Consider the following 18,159-nt stretch of genomic DNA (forward strand, 5'->3'; position numbering starts at 1 on the left):
TATAATGCACTTTCCCACACCAAAAGGAAAAAAATCCATAGCAGGGTTTTTATTCCTGACCTGTGATGGTGGCAGGTAATACCAGTATCCTCTTCTTTTCCAGGGGTCTGCTGTGCTGGGGATACAATCACTGTGGTGGGACAGCACATTTCTGAGGGCTGCAAGTTCCCCCTGTAAGTTGTCAACTTCATCTTTGTTAACTGTAAATTAATCACAGTTTTAGAGGCATGCAAGGCAAATAATTAAATAAACACTGCATTCAGCTTTCCCCCTCATTATTATCCTGGTAATCTGAAAAAATAATAAAAAGTTGAACTGCTGGGGGAACCAAACCAAATGTTATATTTGGTGACATATATACACTGGCCCTGGGAGGTTTGGCATTTTAAGATTGTAGAAATACAAGTTCATATCCAGGTAACTGCTGCTTATTTTCCTCACACAGATCTCTGACAGTGTTCCAGAGCAGCATAAATTAAATTCACAGCACAACCTGTTTTCCAAATAGCTATAAAAAGTGCTGTTAACACAAACTAATGAAAATTAACACCTATCCTGTGTAGAGCTGGACAGGAAGGTGTTCTGAACACCTCATTCTCCAGATTCTCAGCTCAAACAATGAGAAATTTGGAATAGTTGTCTTTTTTGTCCCTGCCTCTCTGCAATAAGAGGAGAGAAAAGAGAATTACCTGTCCCAATATTATCCAACAACCACCTTAAACGGTCGATTTCTGCTTTTTGCTGCTCCATAACTTCATTTAATTTATCCATTTCAAATTTCTGAGGGCTTGATGCAACAGCCTTCTCTCCAGCTTTCTCCATTTCACGCTGAAACTTTTAGAAATGCAAGTTTAAATCAAGGCAAAGCACTTCAGCACTTCAGCTTAAATCAGATTGTGTTAAAACTTTTTGGCCATGCCCAATCCATCCCTATAAAAATTCTCACTCAGCAGAACACTTTGAGGGAACAGAATTGTTCTTCCCATTCCCTCCTGAGACAGAGGCTCAGCCACAGCCACGGGGAGGTGATTGAGTGAACAAGGAATGATTTTGCTTAGAAGTCAGGGAGGGTTTCATTTTGTTCTTGGGCAGGTGACAGGGGAGGGAAGAGCATCATGACTTGGGAAAACTTGGGGGAAAAGGGCAGGGCAAGAACCTCTAAATGTGGCATTCTCAGAAACTCACTGATAGGTATTTTCCCATATAACATGATATAATATAACATGAACAAACACCAGTGCAACCTACTTGCTCTTCCTTCTCTTTGAGTTGTTGTTGTAGCAATTGTATTTCTGCTTCTGCCCTGGCCAGATCCCGGGCAGCACGAGCTGCCTCAGCACAGAACTCCTCAGCTTCCTCAATCTCCTAAAATCGAGATTTTTATTGGAGCTTTAGTTTGCAGGAACACTTCAAAAGCTTGCAGAGGTGTCATTGGGAAAAGCTGACCAAAAAGAAGCATCAGCCTGTTCTGGCATTCCAGAAACTGGCAAAGTTCATGGAAAACAACGTTTCTCCTTTAACTTTGCAGTATTTGTAGAGAGGAGGTGTCAGCACGGAGCCAAAAATGGTTCCCAGTTTTAAAACCTGTTTCCAGTTTGTGCAAGCACAAACTTCCATAGTCCTTTCTTTGGCTTTCCTATCTCCCAGAACAATGGATTATCTATTGCTTGACTTCTCACTAATAAAAGGTTTAATCTGCCTCTCTCTCCCCTTCCCTCACAGGACAGGAACACCTGCCCATCCCCAAATCACTCCTTCATCCTCTGGATTTCAACCTCTGGCCCAAGCAAGAGCTCCTGTGCAGCAGGACAGTGCAGAAGGAAGCTCTGAGGCTGATTTAAAGGACACCAGGACTGTTCCCACTCCGATGGCATTAACAAGCAATTAATTAGCAATGCTGATTTACCTCAGCCCTCTCCTGATTAATCCTGAGCACAGTCCCCCGAAGAGCCTTGAGCTGGTTTTTAGCAAGGCAGAGCTCTGTGGCTGCCAACTTATCTGAGGTGACAATGGCCCTCTGCAGCTCCTTCAGCTCCTTATCCAGACTCACAACCTGCAGTTGTGCCCTGGCATCTTCTATTTTTTTCTGAAAGCAGGAAAATGGTATGTTTGAAAAGCCTGAAGTAAAAAGCAGCATGGAAGGAAGGCTCTCTATCCCATTTTGTATTAGATGCACAGAAAAAAAACTAAAGCAAGGACAAACCATAAAATTTAAGGAAAAGGAAGATGTTACATTTAACCTTTTTGTTCCTGCCTGTATCTGTTTTATCTCAGAAAGCAAAATAATTCAGAAGTTTCTGAGTCTTCTTTTCTGAGCAATGGACCTGCCCTCACTCATTCTTACCCTCTTCTCTAAATCCTCCAGTTGAGCAAGAATAGCCTCCTTCTCTTCATCTGCCTCCTGGAGCTGCTGGTCAGCAAGGCCCTGAATCTCTTCCATGTTCTTTATTTTATCATTTAAATGCTGGATTTCATTCTCCAACTGATGGACCTTGTTCTTATTCTGCCTGTTTTCAGCTTTAACCTGTAAGTGAAATAACTTAGAATGAGTAGCCAGAAACACTTTTTTTTTTTTCTGATTTAATTAAACAAACTTTTGGGAAATGCAATCACCAGCACACTTGGTACCAAAAGAGAAAGGAAAAATAACTGCTTTCCCCTGTAACTATAATATTTTAAGAGTGTCCAAGTTATTTTGTTAGTGATATGTATAGTGATCTTTCAAGAAGGTTAATAGCTGTAATTTTCTACTGATAATTCAATTCTTTGTTGCCTCTGAGACATACTATTGAGTCTAAATTCTAATTCACCAAATAATCAGGCAAAAATCAGAAAGCTAATAAAAACTAAAACCAGACTCCACTGTCACATAAAAGACAAAGTGTGGCAAAGCTCCATCTGTAATGAAACTTGACCCTTCATCTGCAAGTTATACTTGTTAGACTAAGCTGAAATACTCTTGCTTTAGTTGTTTGATACTTGCCTGTCTATATTTCTCCTGTAATTCTTCCAGCTTTTCCTGCTGGGATACCATTTCTTCCTGCAACTGTCTCTGTCTAGCCCATGCTTTCTCTTTTTCCCTCTCAGCATCAGCAAGGATGTCATTAAATTCCCTCTGCAGCTTTGCAAGGCTTTTCCCTACAACATCAGCTGAATTTGGGCACCTGAAAGAGAAACAGTCCAGGTTCTGAGACAGAAAATAACCATTTGAAATTGTGATGCCCAGTACTGAAATCACTGCCCCTTTCACATGCACACACCTCACACTGTCTGTACTTCTGTTTTACTCACTGAATCTCTCCAGCCCCTGACTGAAGCTTTTGCCTGAGTTCATTTATACAAGCCAAGACTTCCTCAGGGTGAATTAAGTTCCCAACTGCATGGTTTAGCTGGTCCTGAAGATCTTTAAGCTGTTCTTTCAGGAGATTGTTGTCTCCCTACAAAAAAAGACCAAAAAAATCCACACAAATGTAAGTAAACAAATCCACAGATGATAAAAGCTTAAATTTTTAATACAACAAACACTTCACCTGCAGTTGTTTGAACTGAGAAAGGAGCTTGTAATTTTGTTGTTCCTTCTCTTCTGCCAGCTGTGCTTTGGTCTGAGCATTCTCTAACACCTGCCTCTCTTTTTCAAGTTCAGCCTGCAGGGCTGACAGTTCCATCTACAAACACAGAAAACCTTCAGATTAACACCCCCACTCCCCAGCCCAACCTGGCACTAAACACACAACAACAGATGCATTCCTTAAAACAGTAACAGTATAACAGCACCTCCTAAAAATAAATCCAACAAAACAACCCCAACCAAACCATCTGGACCCAAGCAAAGTTATAAAGCCCAGCAAAGTGGTGCCACCTTCCATTTGGGGGCACAACTAAACCAACAATTGGAGGTGTGGTAGGGAGAGAAGTTTGGTCCCTCATCCCTGGGCAGGTTACACCTCTGGCAGCACCAGAGTTCTGTCCTTACCTGGCTAAGTTGTTTCAGTCTTTCAAATTCTTCTTTTTGCTGCTTGGCTTCAGCATCCCTCTCTCTCAGCTGGGCCTCCAGCTCAGCCTCATAGGCACTGACCTTCCCTTGGGCATCTCGGAGAGACTCATTTATTTCTTGCTGCTCTTGGAGGGCCCTCTCCAGCACTGCAACTTCCTGGAATTCCAGAGTCATTTGAGAAGGATGTCCACAGAGAGCCAGGATTTCCTAGGAATACAGTGCCTGTCTTCCCCTTTAACCCAGGAACTCACTAAACATTAAAACTTGAAGGGTTGAATGTTTAAGGTTGGGTCAGTGATGCTGCTCTGACTGGTCAAAAATGGACACTCAGGTTAGAAAGGTGGAGCTCAAGGTGACAGAGTGACAGAGTGATGTGTTCCTGGAATCCAGGCTCACATCCAACTCCTCAGGGTGCCAGGACAGCTCTAAATCAGGACTGACAGGACAGATCCAAGCTGGTAACACATCCCTGCCCAGTGTCCCACTCCCCACAGGGTCACCTGCAAGTCCATTTGTAGTGATGCCTGAAAGGTAAAACCTGCATTTCTGAGGCATCTCCCACCAAGTTCATATTTACTGTAACTCTCTGGCAACTGGTTTTAAAGGCCAGATTCTGTTCTCAAGGTGTGTGGGCACATCTAATAGATGTTACCTGTGCTTCCCTAGTACAAATCTGCTCATCAGCCTTTTGTTTTTTCAAGGTTACTCTTAGACATCTGAATTTGGGAAGAAAGGTATTAAGCCTTACTTTTCTCATATTTTCTGCATCCATGGCAACCATTTCCAGGTTGTTTTTATCCTCCTCTAGATCTGCCAATCTTTCTAGCAAAGATTCTTTATCCTTCTGCAACTTCTTACATTCCTCATTGGCCTGTTTTGCCTGGCACTTGACACTTTGCAGGTATTCCTGCAATCCCATGATGATACTTTCCAAGTCTCTTTTCAGGGCTTCATTTGTTGCTATCTGACCTGCAGAAATGCAAAACAAACGTGAGATCCTTAAGAAGCCACATTTCTTTACAAAACAAACAAACTTGCTTTCTTTATCTTCTTTAAATGTTTGCCTTTTGGAGTAAGTAATAACAACAAGTACCTAGAACCCAAGCAGAAAATGCCTGTGCTTTCAGGATTTCCCTGACCACTGGGAGAGTTAAAAAGAAACTCTTCTTAACTCTCATTCCTCCCTCCTACCTAAGGTGACATTTGCTACCTTTACACCTAAATCAATTTTGTTTCAATTTTTAAAATCATGTTCTTTTCTGGGATAGTCACTTTTACACAGATTTAGGTGTGTAGTAAATGTATGCATAAATTTACTTCATTGACTTCAAGGCAGTTTTCAAACCTTATCCCTTCCCTTAAGGAAAAAGGAAATGAGGGAAGAGCCTCACAAATGACCTTCCCCAACCCTGTACAAGTGAGGTGAACACACACAGTGTCCTTTTACATCAGTTAAGAACAGTTTTTCAACATTTTCCTACACATTCATTTGCACAAAGATAAACAAAACTGAACCCTCGATTGTCATGTTTTCCTAAAAATAAATGCTGTAAGAAAAAAATTCAAATTTACCATCAGTGAGCTGCTGCTCCAAGTCCTTGATTTCCTCAGTTTCCTTTGCAATCCTGGAGAGCATTTCATCCAGGCGACTCTCCAGCTGCTGGCAATGTTTGTTCATCATATCCAGCTGCTGTTCTTTACCTGCTTTCTGAGCTTTCATGTGAGCCTGGTAATGAGCAGTTGGAAAGGGAAAGCAGGACAACATCAAGATAGATTTAAAAAACTCCAGCCAGTGTTTTGTCTCAGCTCTGCAGTGTCCCTCTATCAGCAATAAAAGTCACACATTGTGGTGTTTGGGGTTTTATTTTCCCTCACTCCTGCCCCACAAAGAACCCCAGATAAGCAGCAATCTGTGACCAGCAGCATTGTTTGGAGTCTCCCCCTTGCCCAGGCACGGTGGATAAAGCCTGCATTTATAAATCATTCCTCATGACTGCTATCTTTCTTCCTGCCTTTACATTTTGTTCTACCATTTCCTCTCTCAGTCAAGAACAAACATGATTTCTTCCAGAACCTTTAATCCTGTCGTCCTGCATTGCCTTCGGAGCAGATGATGCTTTAGAACGTGTCAGGTCAGCACTCCAAGGAAAATACTCTGAACAACCAGCAAGTCTGGCCAACTTTACAATTAAGATTTACTTAAAGCAGAATATTTATTATTTTGTTAAGACATTTCTGGGAGATACACAGACTTTGGTCAGGACTTGATGCATTTAGTATGAATTAGCTGATTGTTTCAGCTGTATACAAAACGTGGTTGTCAACAGAATAAAGTGTTGTTTCTCACTGCTATGAAATTGCTCAGAAACGATTCAAATACCAGAAACTTGGGCAAGTACAGAATTATACTGTCACGACAAATAGCACCTTTTTGTCACTTCTCAAAAAGAATAAATCGAGCCTGCAGTACAAAATTTAAATGCAAGTTCTCAGGAGAATAGAAACCAAAACCAACTTTGAAAGTTGCTTCCATAACAAAAGTAAAATCCATATTTTCTTGCATTTTTAACGGATTAAACCGGAAGTTAATTTTTAACATCCATATCAGCGCGATTCAACTTGTCACCTTGCTAAAAACAAACCACCCCCGAGCTTTCAAAAGTGAAATATCAACAAGTAAATCCCAAACCGAGTCGCCGCTGCAGCTGCTGAATGTCACCAAGAAATGATGTTTAAAAACAACCACCGCGAACACTTACAGCTCTGCCTTTGTCCTCTCTCCCCGAGACGCCCCTTGCCGAGCGCCCCACCCCGGGCCGGGCTTCATTTGAATCCCGAGCCGGTGCCTGGGCTCGGCAAGGGATTAAGGGGCTGTGCCATGGCCGCTGCTGGGAGCGGGGCTGGAGCTGCCGCCCTGGCCCGCTCCGTCCCCGCTCCTGCTCCGGTCCCGGTCCCGGTCCCGTTCCCGGCCGCTGGCCCCGGCAGCGCTTCCTGTGTTGTGATTCGAAGCGAGGGGGGCCGCGGGAAGGGCCGGGCTCGCTCCTGCCGTGCCCCGGGAGCCTCCCCGGCCCTTCGACTACCCAGCAACCGGGCAAAAAAAGTTTTAAAATGCTCTTTTTTCCCCCCTTTTTTTAAAGAGTGTTTGCGGGCTCTGCCGAAAACAGGAGCCGAGCGTAACAATTCTGCCATTGTTTACTCAGAAGCATCCAGCCGGAGATAAGCTTTTTAAAAACACTAATTCAATTTCGGTTCGCTTTAAAATTTCTACAAGCACAGTGCTGTTCCTGAACGCAGCTAAGGACCCAGAAATCAAAAGCCCTGCCTGCCTGAGGATAAAAACAATGAGAGTGTGAAGCTCGAGCTCTCCTTGGCACAGCCCCAGCCCTGGAAGAGGTGACCCCGGAGCCCTTGATTGTGTCAGCACTGCCAGGAGTGTGTGTGACAGAGAAGGGCCATCAGTCCCCCCAAAAAGGCTGGAGAAGCACTGCCAGACACAGAGCTTTAACATCTTCAAGGCCAGGTTCCACAAAGGGATGCAGGAAGGGCTTCTCCCCCAGGAGTTGTCCCCCAGGCTCTGCACAGGGTGTTTGTGCAGAGCACAAAGGTTCAGTCCTTAACATGCTGGGCAGCAGCTGCCGTGGACATGAATTGTTCAAGAGTTTTACCAAGGTTGGTTGGTTTGGAGGGGTTTTTTTACCTGTGAGGAGTTGTATGTTTTTCAACTGGTAACAGTTAATGACTTTGATAAATAGAAAAGGAATATATAACTCATGAAAGGGGCACAATTGAATGCTGGTCTGTTAAAGCAGCCTTTGCTCCAGTTCTCAGTGCAAAAAAACTTCAGATTTTGGTTTTACTTACATGTCTTGGATTCTCAGGATTTACAGAAGCAAGAGAACTCTGCAAGTCTTCCAGCTCTTCCTGTTTTTTCCCTATTTCTCTTTTCTGTTTCTCTATTTGTTTTTCCAGTTCTAAGGTTTCCTTCTGTAGCTCCTGCAGGATTTGTATCTTTTCATTCAACTGCTGCTCGATTGCTTCTCTGTTGGCCTGGGATATCTGGAGGCAGCATTAGGGGGTTTAGTGGGTTTAATTGGAAATACACAGCTGATCAAGACCATATTTACCAGTCAAATAAAGATCCTGGGCATTGATTTTAAGGCGAGTTAAAAGACTAAAAATACTTGAAGTAATGGAAAATACAATTTTAGCTTAATGCTGATAAATGGCTTTAAATTAATTCTTGCTGCCAATTATGGAGCCACATTGCTTATTAACTGCACAACTAAACCTCCACAGCAGGTTTCTCCAAAGCATTCTGGGGAAAGTCAAGCAGCAGCACAACAACTCATAAACAAGCTCTCTAAAGCCTCTCAGATTTTTCTGAGGCCTGACAAATGGGTTTATATATGTACAGTGGCCTCTTGAAAAAATGGGGAGAAAAAGTTCTGTTTTCTAGATCAACAGTTCTTCAAACACTTTCCTTTGCCACTTGTGGAACAACTTACTTTTTTCTGATCCAGAGCAGCCTCCAGTTGTTGCAGTTCCTCTGTTACCTTCCAAACTCGTTGCTCTGCATCTCCAATTGCACTCTGCAGTTCTTCCAATCTTCTTTGTGCTGCAGACAAAAAAAAAACCCAACACAAACCCCACAATCCCACAAGATACTTTATAATATTGTGTATGACATTGATACACAGTTTCTATCACCAGAAAATCAGCGTTTTCTTAACACAGTGATAATCACAGCCAATACATTCTGGTTTATCAAAAAGTGTGTCTAAAGTTCTTTTAATGAGTCTTACACAATTAAATTAATGCACCAAACATGAAACTTCCCTAGCTTTGTGTTTTCAATAACATGCAATCCTTTCCTATGGAGTTATAGTAAAATAACAGCCATAAGAAATTGTAAAAGCTTTGACCCAAAATGCAAGCACAGTGTGTGGAAATGACAGCACAATAAAATGTCAGCAGAATAAACCACATTTTATATGACATACGTATTTTAATTTTATTTGATTAAAAATGGATAAGATTTTACCTGAATTAATCTTTTTTTCTTTACTCTCCAGTAGCTCATCCAGAGTTTGGAGATGCAGTTCCAGCTGGGTTTTCCTCCAGAAGTCCTCTCCCTCCCTCTGCACTTTGCCCAGGTGCAGCTGCTGAGCCCTGCCAGCGATGAATCCTTCCCTCACAAACATGTTCCTCTTGTACCTGGCCTTGCCAATGTAGGGGCTCTCCCCGGGCACATCATCCACCTCAACCTCCTGAAATGCAGGAAACACTTTGTCTTTATCCCAGAAATATGGCTGCAGACAATTCATAATAGACATTTAAACCAATTTGAAATGAGAATAATTAGAAGAAAACAGATTACACTTGACTTGCTTGGCCTTGAATATTGTTATTTTAGAATAGAATTAAAAACCATCTGACCCAACTGGGGTGTGGTGAGTTTGTTGCAAATGTGTAATGCAAGTGGATATTAACAGGAAGAACTTTGTATTTTAGATCTACTTAGATTATACTTAGTCCATTACATTGTTGCACTTAAATTTTACTCAGACATAACTTAATTATAGTTAACAATTGCTGATCTTCACATCTCTTGTGAGGCTGCTTTCATTCAGGCATCTCCATATTTGTTTGCAGGTATGACAGAGAGGGTGGGCTCTACTAGGAGAAAAATTCAACAGAAATTCTAATACCATCTAACTCAGGCTTGTGGGATTTCTCCAAGTAAAAGGGCCTCCAAAATTAAGCCAGAAGAAGGGCCTATCATTACTTTGGTTACTATGAATGAAATGTTTGCTCAAGGACTCAGCTAACACATATACATATAGATATGTACACTAATATTCAGCACATTAAATGTCCCTCACCGTTTGGCTGAAAGCTTATAACTTATGATTTTAAAATGAAATGTTTATATTTTGTAACGAATAACTTTTAATTAAGCACCATCTATTAGAATTCTAGAAAAACTTTTATTTTCCAAGTTGAAAATCCAGGGGAAGGGCAACGAAAAGATCCGTTCTTTTAAAATTATTACCTGGGATGGAAAATAATTCAGTGGCTCGAATTTTGCGTCGATCTTGTAAAAGGCCAGTTCCTGCTCCAGCTCATACTGCTTCTGGCAGGCTCGGGTCAGCTCCACTGTCTTCTGCTTCAGCTGGGAAACAGGGACAGAGTCAGCTGAATTCATCCAAGTGTCATCAGCACAGCCAGCTCAGCTCTGCAGAGAGCAGGGCACAGCCACAGCCCGGGAACACAGCTCACACCACAGACAAGAGCATCACAGTGCAGCTTTATTAGAGGGTACAATGAGGATTAGGAGGAGGCAGAAGCCCCACAATTAATAGAACACAAATGATCACATGAAAGGCCTTTGAAGTTTCTGGGCATCAAAGGTTTAAAAAGAAATCTGTTACTAACTTAGGATAAAAAAATAATTTGGCTGTGATCCTCCAGCAAAATCTAGGCCAAATAACAAATGTATTTATTGCTACCAATGAGCATAGAAGCTATTAACACTCACAGCCTGTAAAAGAAACAAAATATCTCAATTGTCAAATGTACAAGTCTGTGCACTTTATTTTAGCTTAACTTTGTAGGTTTTGATGCTATTTTTAGTAAAGGTCCATCATGTGATTTCATTTTAAATCAACTTTTCACACTGAATACCTGAGGGAGAACATGCAGCACAATTCCAACAGACAGTGGAAAGCAGGACTAATGGAGGAAAAGATAAGAACAGGAAAGGCTTAAAGAAAGATTTTAAAAATGTCATGCAAAAATTAACTGTGTTTCAGAGAAAAAGAAAAAAAATATCAAGAAAATTGTATCCAAACCCACAGTGAACACTTCATACTAATGTTGCTACGTCAGTGAAAGTGCAAATACATCCTAGAAATAAAATAACCATGCAGGCAGGAGCACAGGGGGCTACCTTCAGTGAGGAATAAAGGCTCTGCAGAAAGGGGGCTGGGACAAACCAACACACCAGCTGAAGGAGGAGAGAAGCAAGCAAAGTTTGTCACCCCAAGGATAACAGTGGGTTCAAACTGCAAAGTATTTGCTGCTAAATCTCACTATACTGAAAAGTGCATTTTAGAAACAGATTGCTGGTTAGGGGGGGTGTGCTCAGAGAACAAACAGCTGGGGAAGTGTTAACTATCAAAAGGCTGGAGGATGAAGTTTTAGAGGACAAAGTCTAACAAGATAAAAGCCATCTATTAAGTTCCCACCAGGTCACTCACAATTCATCACTCTCAAGTCAAGAGGACTTTCCTTGCATTTTATAGCTACCAATGGAAGATATTCAAATATAAGATTTTAGGGTGTGATGTGAATAAAATACAAGTAAACCAGTGGACACTACCCAGAATAACAATCAACATACAACTCCTATGCACATCTTGGTTTTGGAAAAGTATTCACTTTTTTTCTTGTTGCAGCAGCAGGTTAGAGCCTGACCAAGGCAGGATATTTCAGTACATCAGCAATTTAGCAGCCAGAGGACACTTAACCTTTCATCAACTGACCAAGTTTGAAACAAAAATAAACAATTACTAGAGACAAACAAACAAGTCACCATAAATGACAAGAGTGATACTGACTGCTGGTTCAATATACTTACTTTTTCTACAGAAAGAATGTTGAAGAACCACTGGTGAATAACTACTCTTTAGAGAGTTGAAGTCCCTAAGGTTTGTCTCAATTTTAACCATAAATCTCCAGCCATTTGAACCCTCACACTGACAACTCTGTGTCCAAGTATTTCCCTAGTGCAGGTGATTACCTTACCAGCTCATTTTTGGTGCCCAGGTCCCTTTGTAGGTCTTCAAAGCTTTGTTTCTGTTGCAAAGTCTTTTCTTTCAGTGATTTGTTGACCTCATCTTGATGGTGAAGCTGCTCCAGCACCTTAGACTGGGTCAGTTTGAGGTTCTCCATCTCCTTGACTGTGTTTTCCAACTCTCTCTCTAATTTTTCTATCTCTTCTGCAAACCAGAATGACAGAAACATTCAAACAGAAAAGTCTTCTCCTAAAACTTCAATTTTGTGTCCCTCCCTTTAGATTTAACATACTATTACCTAGATTAAACCTCTGCAGAGCTTCCTGCCTGTCAGGATTTGTCACGGGCTGCCCATCCAAGTTTTCCAGTGCTCTCAAGTGGAATATGGTGTACAAGCAGTAGTGAGGCAGATTTCCAACTGGATTATCAGCAAGGAATAGAGAGGTCAGATCTTGGAGAGGCTTTAGTTTAGCTATGTCATGGAGCTAAATCAAAGAGAAAGGGAACAATGATCAGACATCCTTCCAAGAACAATTAAACAACCCCCAGGAGTGAACTTCTGATTATGTAGAATGTCTTATGTTAGGTTTGTATCAAAGGACCTATTTTAATGTTTATGCTAAAGAGTAATCTCTAAAACCCTACCCAAACACAGAGTACTATGACTAAAGTCACTTCCTGAAATCAAATGGCTTCTTCTATTAAAGAGGGTAAATTTAATAAAGTTTGACCTTGGAAATTCAAGCCACACCAAGGCCTGTGGATATTTACAACCTCCCAAAAACTCCACTGTCTCAAACAACATCCTCCAGGTTTGTATCTTCAAAACCAGGCACAAAAGGAGTTTTTCTGACCAAAAGGAAACACACTCAGCAATTATTCAGAGTAAGCCACTCAGTGTGGACACAGCAGCTCCCTCAGGGAAGGATCCTGAGCAAAGCCTGGCTGTGCCTCCCCTCACTTACTGATGACAGTCTGTTCTGGCTCAGGTTGAGGACACGAAGGGATCTCAGCTTCTTCCCCAGCCACACAGGGATGTGCTCGATCTCATTCCCTGCCAGGTTCAGCTTCTGGAGGTTCTGCAGCTGTTCTATACCTTCGATTTTGCTGGAAATGAGAAGACAAACCAAGAACCACCACAAATATACAGGGAAGCTGAGGCATTATGGATGAGCTACAGCAAAATCTGCCTCACATAATCACCAAGAGATCAGTAAAAACAGTCATTTACTGCCATGGACTCACAATTCAAGTTAAATTACACCAACTGACTTACAAGTACTAAAGTAAGATCAAAAATTACAGAATGACTTTCTGTCTCTGTGGCAAAACCTTTACTTTTACATATCTAGATTATTTTAATGTGTGGTAATTCCTTTGTTCTTTTCCTCCTGAGAACCTTAGGGGAGAAAGATGAACCCAAATAAGTTTTAGTGTGTTTTTTTTTCCCATACAACGAAGGATCAACTGTAAACTGACAGCATGAAGAGCTACATTTTTCAGTGTTTATTAAAACAGTAAATAACCATTGAGGAAACCATGCTAGGTTTTAGTCTATTCAGGCATTTATCTAAAGATGTGATTATTGTTACAAAGGACAGTAGAATGTGCTCATTTATATACTATTTATTGAATATATACCAGCTGTACATAACTAAGGTCTGAAAACATGGAGCAGCAGCTAAAAGCTCCTCTGCCCTTTTCAATTCCTGTTGAGAGAGGAAGTTGTGTGAATGCCATGTGTAGAAACCTGTGTTTTGCCCACTTCCTATTCTTAACTTCTCTGCTGCAAAGTGGGTTTCATCACAGTAAAGATCATAATTCACTGGCAGAAACATTAAAAGCAATGAAAACTCATTTGCTATTGTGTGAACCATTACCCTTCAACAATTTTAACCCACTCAAACAAGGCACCAGACTCTCTCAAAACAGTTAAAAAGCAATTCAGTGGGTTTCCTGCCTGCCTGATCAAGCCCAGTCAGCTTCCTCTCCTAAAAGAAAACTTATTATATTACCTGTAATAATAAGTAGTAAAAGTTTAATTAAATTTTTAAGGCATTTAATTGGGTCATTGCACACTCTTCACTGTGGTATCTGGAAACCTGCACTTCTGGCTTGGCTTCCAAGGAAAACAAGTTTAACCACAGCACCGACAGCACTTCCCAGAACTATTTCTGCTTCCAACACCAAAGAGTTTGTGCTTTTTAAGAAGATCTCACCAGAGCCTGTTAGTCTAGAATACAACTGGTGGGAAATGCACTTTGGAGAGAACTCAAGCAGTAAAAGAACATCAGTTTTACTGTCCCTGGGCTCACCAAACCTGCCCAGGTTTCCTCTTTACCTGATCCTGTTGCAGGACAAGTTGAGCTCCCGTAACTTCAGCAGTTTATCCAACTTCTCCATCTTCTCTATCTGGTTGTTACTAAGATTTAGTATCTCTAGTTTAGAGCACTTCTCCAGATTTTCTATGTACTGAAGAACACAAAATGAATCCCTCAGCATTGCAGGGTTTTTTTTTAAAAAAGAGAAAAGCAGATTTCTGTTTTTAACAACCACCTGTTCACTACAAACACCAAGTGTTCTAACATTTAATTAATCACAGTTCCACTGCTGGGTTCTAAAACCTCACTTTAGGTACAGACTTCTATAGTGCTGGAAGAGGAAAAACTGGATTTTAAGTTTACAGTGGACCAGTCTCATTTACATAAAAGAGAATATGCCATTAAAAAACACATCCCCAAAAAAACCTCTCCCAAAAAACCAAACCCCAAACAGCAGAACCCAAAAGGTAAAACATTACACAAATTAATGGTGTTTTAGACATCACCTTAATGAATCAATTGTTTATGGTGTTCACAACCACTTAAAATAAACCTTTGCTAAAAAATAAACCAAAATTAACTTTAAACTTGGTTTAATTACCAGTTATTGTCAAAAACCTTACCTTAAACTTTTTGTCCCCATCTTTTGGGGAAGAAAGATTCAGTGAGGTTATACATGCCAAATTTTGCTGTTTTGACAGAGCCTTTATAAGGGGCTCAGTGATGTACTTAACTCCTGGGGTAACACCATTTTCACCTGAAATTAAACAGAGAAAGTACCTTTAGCAGTGAAAAGAACCTGGTGCTTTTTATATTAGTCTTTAATTTCACACTGAATATTGGCAAAACATTGAAAATTGTCCCCTCCCTCACCAGGGGATGAGAAGAACCAGCACATCAGGAGCATTTACAGAGAGGACTAAAAGTCTCAGTATTCTCCACAGCTTTCATTATTCTCATTTCTTCATTTGAGTTCCAAAAAAAAAAGATGAAAGCAAGTTTTTCAGGCTTCTTTCCAACAGACCATACATCTTTAACCACACAACTCACAGAACACTGGCTTTTCATGCTTGTGGTATGTACTTTTATACCAGCAGTTGTTCATGATACAAACCTTTATGAAACTTAAAAGCAGGTCCCACGTCTTCTGCTGGAATATCCAGGTGTTGGTACACCTGCTCCATGCTTTTGGGAGCAGCTGGAGGTGTCTGTTGGCCGAGGGGAGATGGGGATCTGGTACCTGAGCTGACAGGTGACATTGGACTCGGTGTCGGAGAAGTTGGTTTTGTACTGAATGCTTTTCTTACAGAGCCTTTCCTCATTGCCAAAAATCCCAAATACCACAGGACAAGATCTGGAAGAACAAAAATGAACATCAGTCTGGGCATAAGGATAAATATTAAAGGTTTGCACAGCAACAAAGGGGCTACAGGGAGAACGTTGTGCCAAACCCACATGGAAGCCAGTTCTCCTGAGGGTGCCAGCTCCCAGTTCTCATGGCATTGGGAAGAATGGATACACCTTTCAGGTCTGCAGATACCCTCAGCTCAGACTAACAGAGCTGGCAGAGGGCAGAAATACAGGATTGCATCCCAATTGCTTTTACCAGAGGTAAAAATCACCCACTTTGCAGCAAGAAGAGCGAAAAAAAAAAAGGCGACAGAGAAAAACTCCGGCATTCCCAGAGTTTCCCTTTCTGCAAACAAATTATCTCGTGACTGCCTGGGAAATTTCAGAGAATGTTAACAGACACTTCCCTCAGTGAAGAAGATATTTCCCCAGGGATCAGAGTAGAAAAGGCCATGTGCAAGTTCTGTGGGACAAATCTCTTGTAGGGATCACCCCCAGGGACTGAGTTTTACTGACACCTACACCCAGTGAACAAAGAGCACATTTTAAGACAGTCTTTAAGACAGAGAAGTATGATTTTACGGGAACGTGGAGGTCTGTGAGTGATCACGTTGTGTCTTGAGATTATGTTCTTCATTGAAATGGATTTTGTTCCCTCCAAAATTGGAAAGGAAAGATGGTCAAGGAAAAAAGCGGCAAGAAAAAGCCACTCTTTTCCATCCCTTGCTTGGAGGCACAACTCAAACAGGACCAGGAATGTGAGAGTCGAAGAGACAGAAAGATGCTGCGGGCGTTTCTTCCTGTTTTAGGGAGCGCGGTTGTCATTGTAACGCTGTTTCCTGAGCACAGATCGTGGTTTGCAGTGACACCCACAGCAGAGCAGGAGGGAGAGGGGACTGGCCTGGGGGTCCCCCTTCCCCGGCGGGGCCCTGGGTGGTCCCAGTGCCCCCCATCCCCTCCCCGGTGACCCACCAAGGCCGATCCCGGTCCCGCCGCGCCCCGTCTCCCCTCAGGCCGCCGCTTTGATTACCTGCGTTGACATGGTAACGCCGGGTCACCGCTCGCCGCCGCGGCGGCCAGGACGGCCCCTGGGGCGCTCCCGAAGGACGGCACCGGCTCTCACCGCACCTCCACGCCGCCTCCTCGCCCCGAGCGAGCGATCGCCAGTCACCCCACCCGCCGAGTCGCGGGTGCCGCGGCTCCTTTAAGAGCGCCGCCTGAGGGGCCGCCCCGCCGCCATTTTGTCCGGCGGCCCCGGCGGGTGAGAGGGAAGGGGCGGGGCGGGGCTTTGCGGAGACCACGCCCCTCCCGCGCGCCGTTCCCGCCCCTCCGGCCCCGCCCCTTCTTCGCTGTTTCCCGCCGCGTCCCCTCAGGACGCGCCCTGAGGGGGCTTGGGGTGTTTAAAGCGGTAGGAAAATAAAACCTTGAGTTTTGGGGTAATTAAAGCCCGAATCACTGTATAAACAATAAAACTTGCTCTTCTCGTAATTATTTTTTCCTTATGTACTTTTTCTGTCCCTCTCTGTACGTGTCGCGTTAGCGTGTCGCTGCCGACCTGCGTAAATAGGTTTTGTGCTGTAACATTTGGAAATACTGCATTCAGCTCCGCGTGGTAGGTCTAAATCACCACCATTTCCTCAGAGGCGTGTAAATAAGTCTCTTTTAGCGCTTCTGGGCTGTGTTAGTTTGGAATCTCTACATCTAGTGAAACGCAGGGCTGAAAAACCATCAGGCTGTATATGAGAAAAAACGTGTGGAAGGGGCATCATTAGATTCAAAAAACATTATTTCAGAGTATTGTTAGGCCTTCAAAGCGTTTTCCAATACGTTTTACTATTTGCATTTACAAATATACATTTGTATACCACCCACATAAACTTACTGGTATTTAATAATAGGTATTTTGGCCGTTTGCTTTATTAAGCACCTCACATTTCATAAGATTTTATCATTGCTTCCCTGCAGTTTATTACATCTGGGACAAATCCAAGTTGGCCTTACTGTAATTTAATTTTATATCGATCAGAAATAGTTTTGTAAATGCCTTTCCCGTAAAGGTTGACCACAGTATTTGTTTAAACTTCAGCATTCTTGCACAACTTTGTTTAACTTTACATAAACCTATTCGTTGTGGTGCTGTCTTGGATATCAGACCTGCAAAGGTTTTGTCACCAAATGTTGTGGGATTTTTTTTTTTTGCAATTGCTTTTTAAAACAGTGCATGTTGTTGATATATTGTGCCCTAATGTTTTCATGTTACAAGTTTTATTTGTAATGGAAGTACTCAAAAAGTTGGCACAATGAGGAATACAAATGGCTAGAAGAAATTTGGAAGGGAAGAGTTATTTCCAAACAAAAAATTCTGATTTCAACCTATCCATGCATTATGTTTGAGAGAATTCCAAATGCATTTTGTCCTTGAGACAAAAATGGAAAAACACTTGGATTTAAATAAAAATCATTTCATGAAGGGCAAAATCTACTTTTTTATTGATTGCTGGGGTTTTTTCTACCTCGGAAAATGATTTGATTTATTGTAATTGTCAGAGGGTGAGGACTGAGTCAGGGTGGCTGTGGACATATTAAAAAATGGAAAGCATCTGTTAAAAAATTCCTGAGTTTAGCTGTTCTGGCTTCCTTGGGAGAGGGAAATAACATTTTAATAAAAGGTGATCTGCAATTAATGATTAACTGGGAG

The 18,159-nt window shown here is 42.0% G+C and overlaps 1 protein-coding gene across 7 annotated transcripts in view; it reads right to left on the reverse strand.

Annotated features, from left to right (window-relative positions):
• CNTRL (centriolin) overlaps positions 1-16,761 on the reverse strand; it is a 28,884-nt gene extending 12,123 nt beyond the window's left edge. For 3 of the 7 annotated variants that reach the window (XM_064676648.1, XM_064676647.1, XM_064676645.1), the window contains exons 1-23: positions 16,492-16,711; positions 15,226-15,465; positions 14,735-14,868; positions 14,132-14,262; positions 12,756-12,897; positions 12,089-12,275; positions 11,801-11,994; positions 10,944-11,000; positions 10,047-10,166; positions 9,036-9,261; positions 8,500-8,609; positions 7,856-8,050; positions 5,567-5,720; positions 4,743-4,963; positions 3,974-4,150; positions 3,531-3,665; positions 3,292-3,437; positions 2,984-3,164; positions 2,345-2,524; positions 1,907-2,086; positions 1,249-1,365; positions 690-834; positions 61-200 (exon numbers count right to left, since the gene is read on the reverse strand). In XM_064676648.1, the coding sequence (XP_064532718.1) occupies positions 61-200; positions 690-834; positions 1,249-1,365; positions 1,907-2,086; positions 2,345-2,524; positions 2,984-3,164; positions 3,292-3,437; positions 3,531-3,665; positions 3,974-4,150; positions 4,743-4,963; positions 5,567-5,720; positions 7,856-8,050; positions 8,500-8,609; positions 9,036-9,261; positions 10,047-10,166; positions 10,944-11,000; positions 11,801-11,994; positions 12,089-12,275; positions 12,756-12,897; positions 14,132-14,262; positions 14,735-14,868; positions 15,226-15,433 (3,480 nt within the window). In that variant the 5' untranslated portion in view covers positions 15,434-15,465; positions 16,492-16,711. Of the gene's footprint in view, positions 1-60; positions 201-689; positions 835-1,248; positions 1,366-1,906; positions 2,087-2,344; positions 2,525-2,983; positions 3,165-3,291; positions 3,438-3,530; positions 3,666-3,973; positions 4,151-4,742; positions 4,964-5,566; positions 5,721-7,855; positions 8,051-8,499; positions 8,610-9,035; positions 9,262-10,046; positions 10,167-10,678; positions 10,727-10,943; positions 11,001-11,800; positions 11,995-12,088; positions 12,276-12,755; positions 12,898-14,131; positions 14,263-14,734; positions 14,869-15,225; positions 15,466-16,433; positions 16,458-16,491 lie in introns of those variants that run through there. The other 4 variants (XM_064676651.1, XM_064676650.1, XM_064676649.1 and 1 more) reach the window with 3 other exon arrangements.
• Positions 16,762-18,159: the final 1,398 nt, after the last annotated feature.

The sequence above is a fragment of the Pseudopipra pipra genome, chromosome 20 (assembly GCF_036250125.1).
Source record: "Pseudopipra pipra isolate bDixPip1 chromosome 20, bDixPip1.hap1, whole genome shotgun sequence".
Taxonomy (NCBI): Eukaryota; Metazoa; Chordata; class Aves; order Passeriformes; family Pipridae; genus Pseudopipra; species Pseudopipra pipra.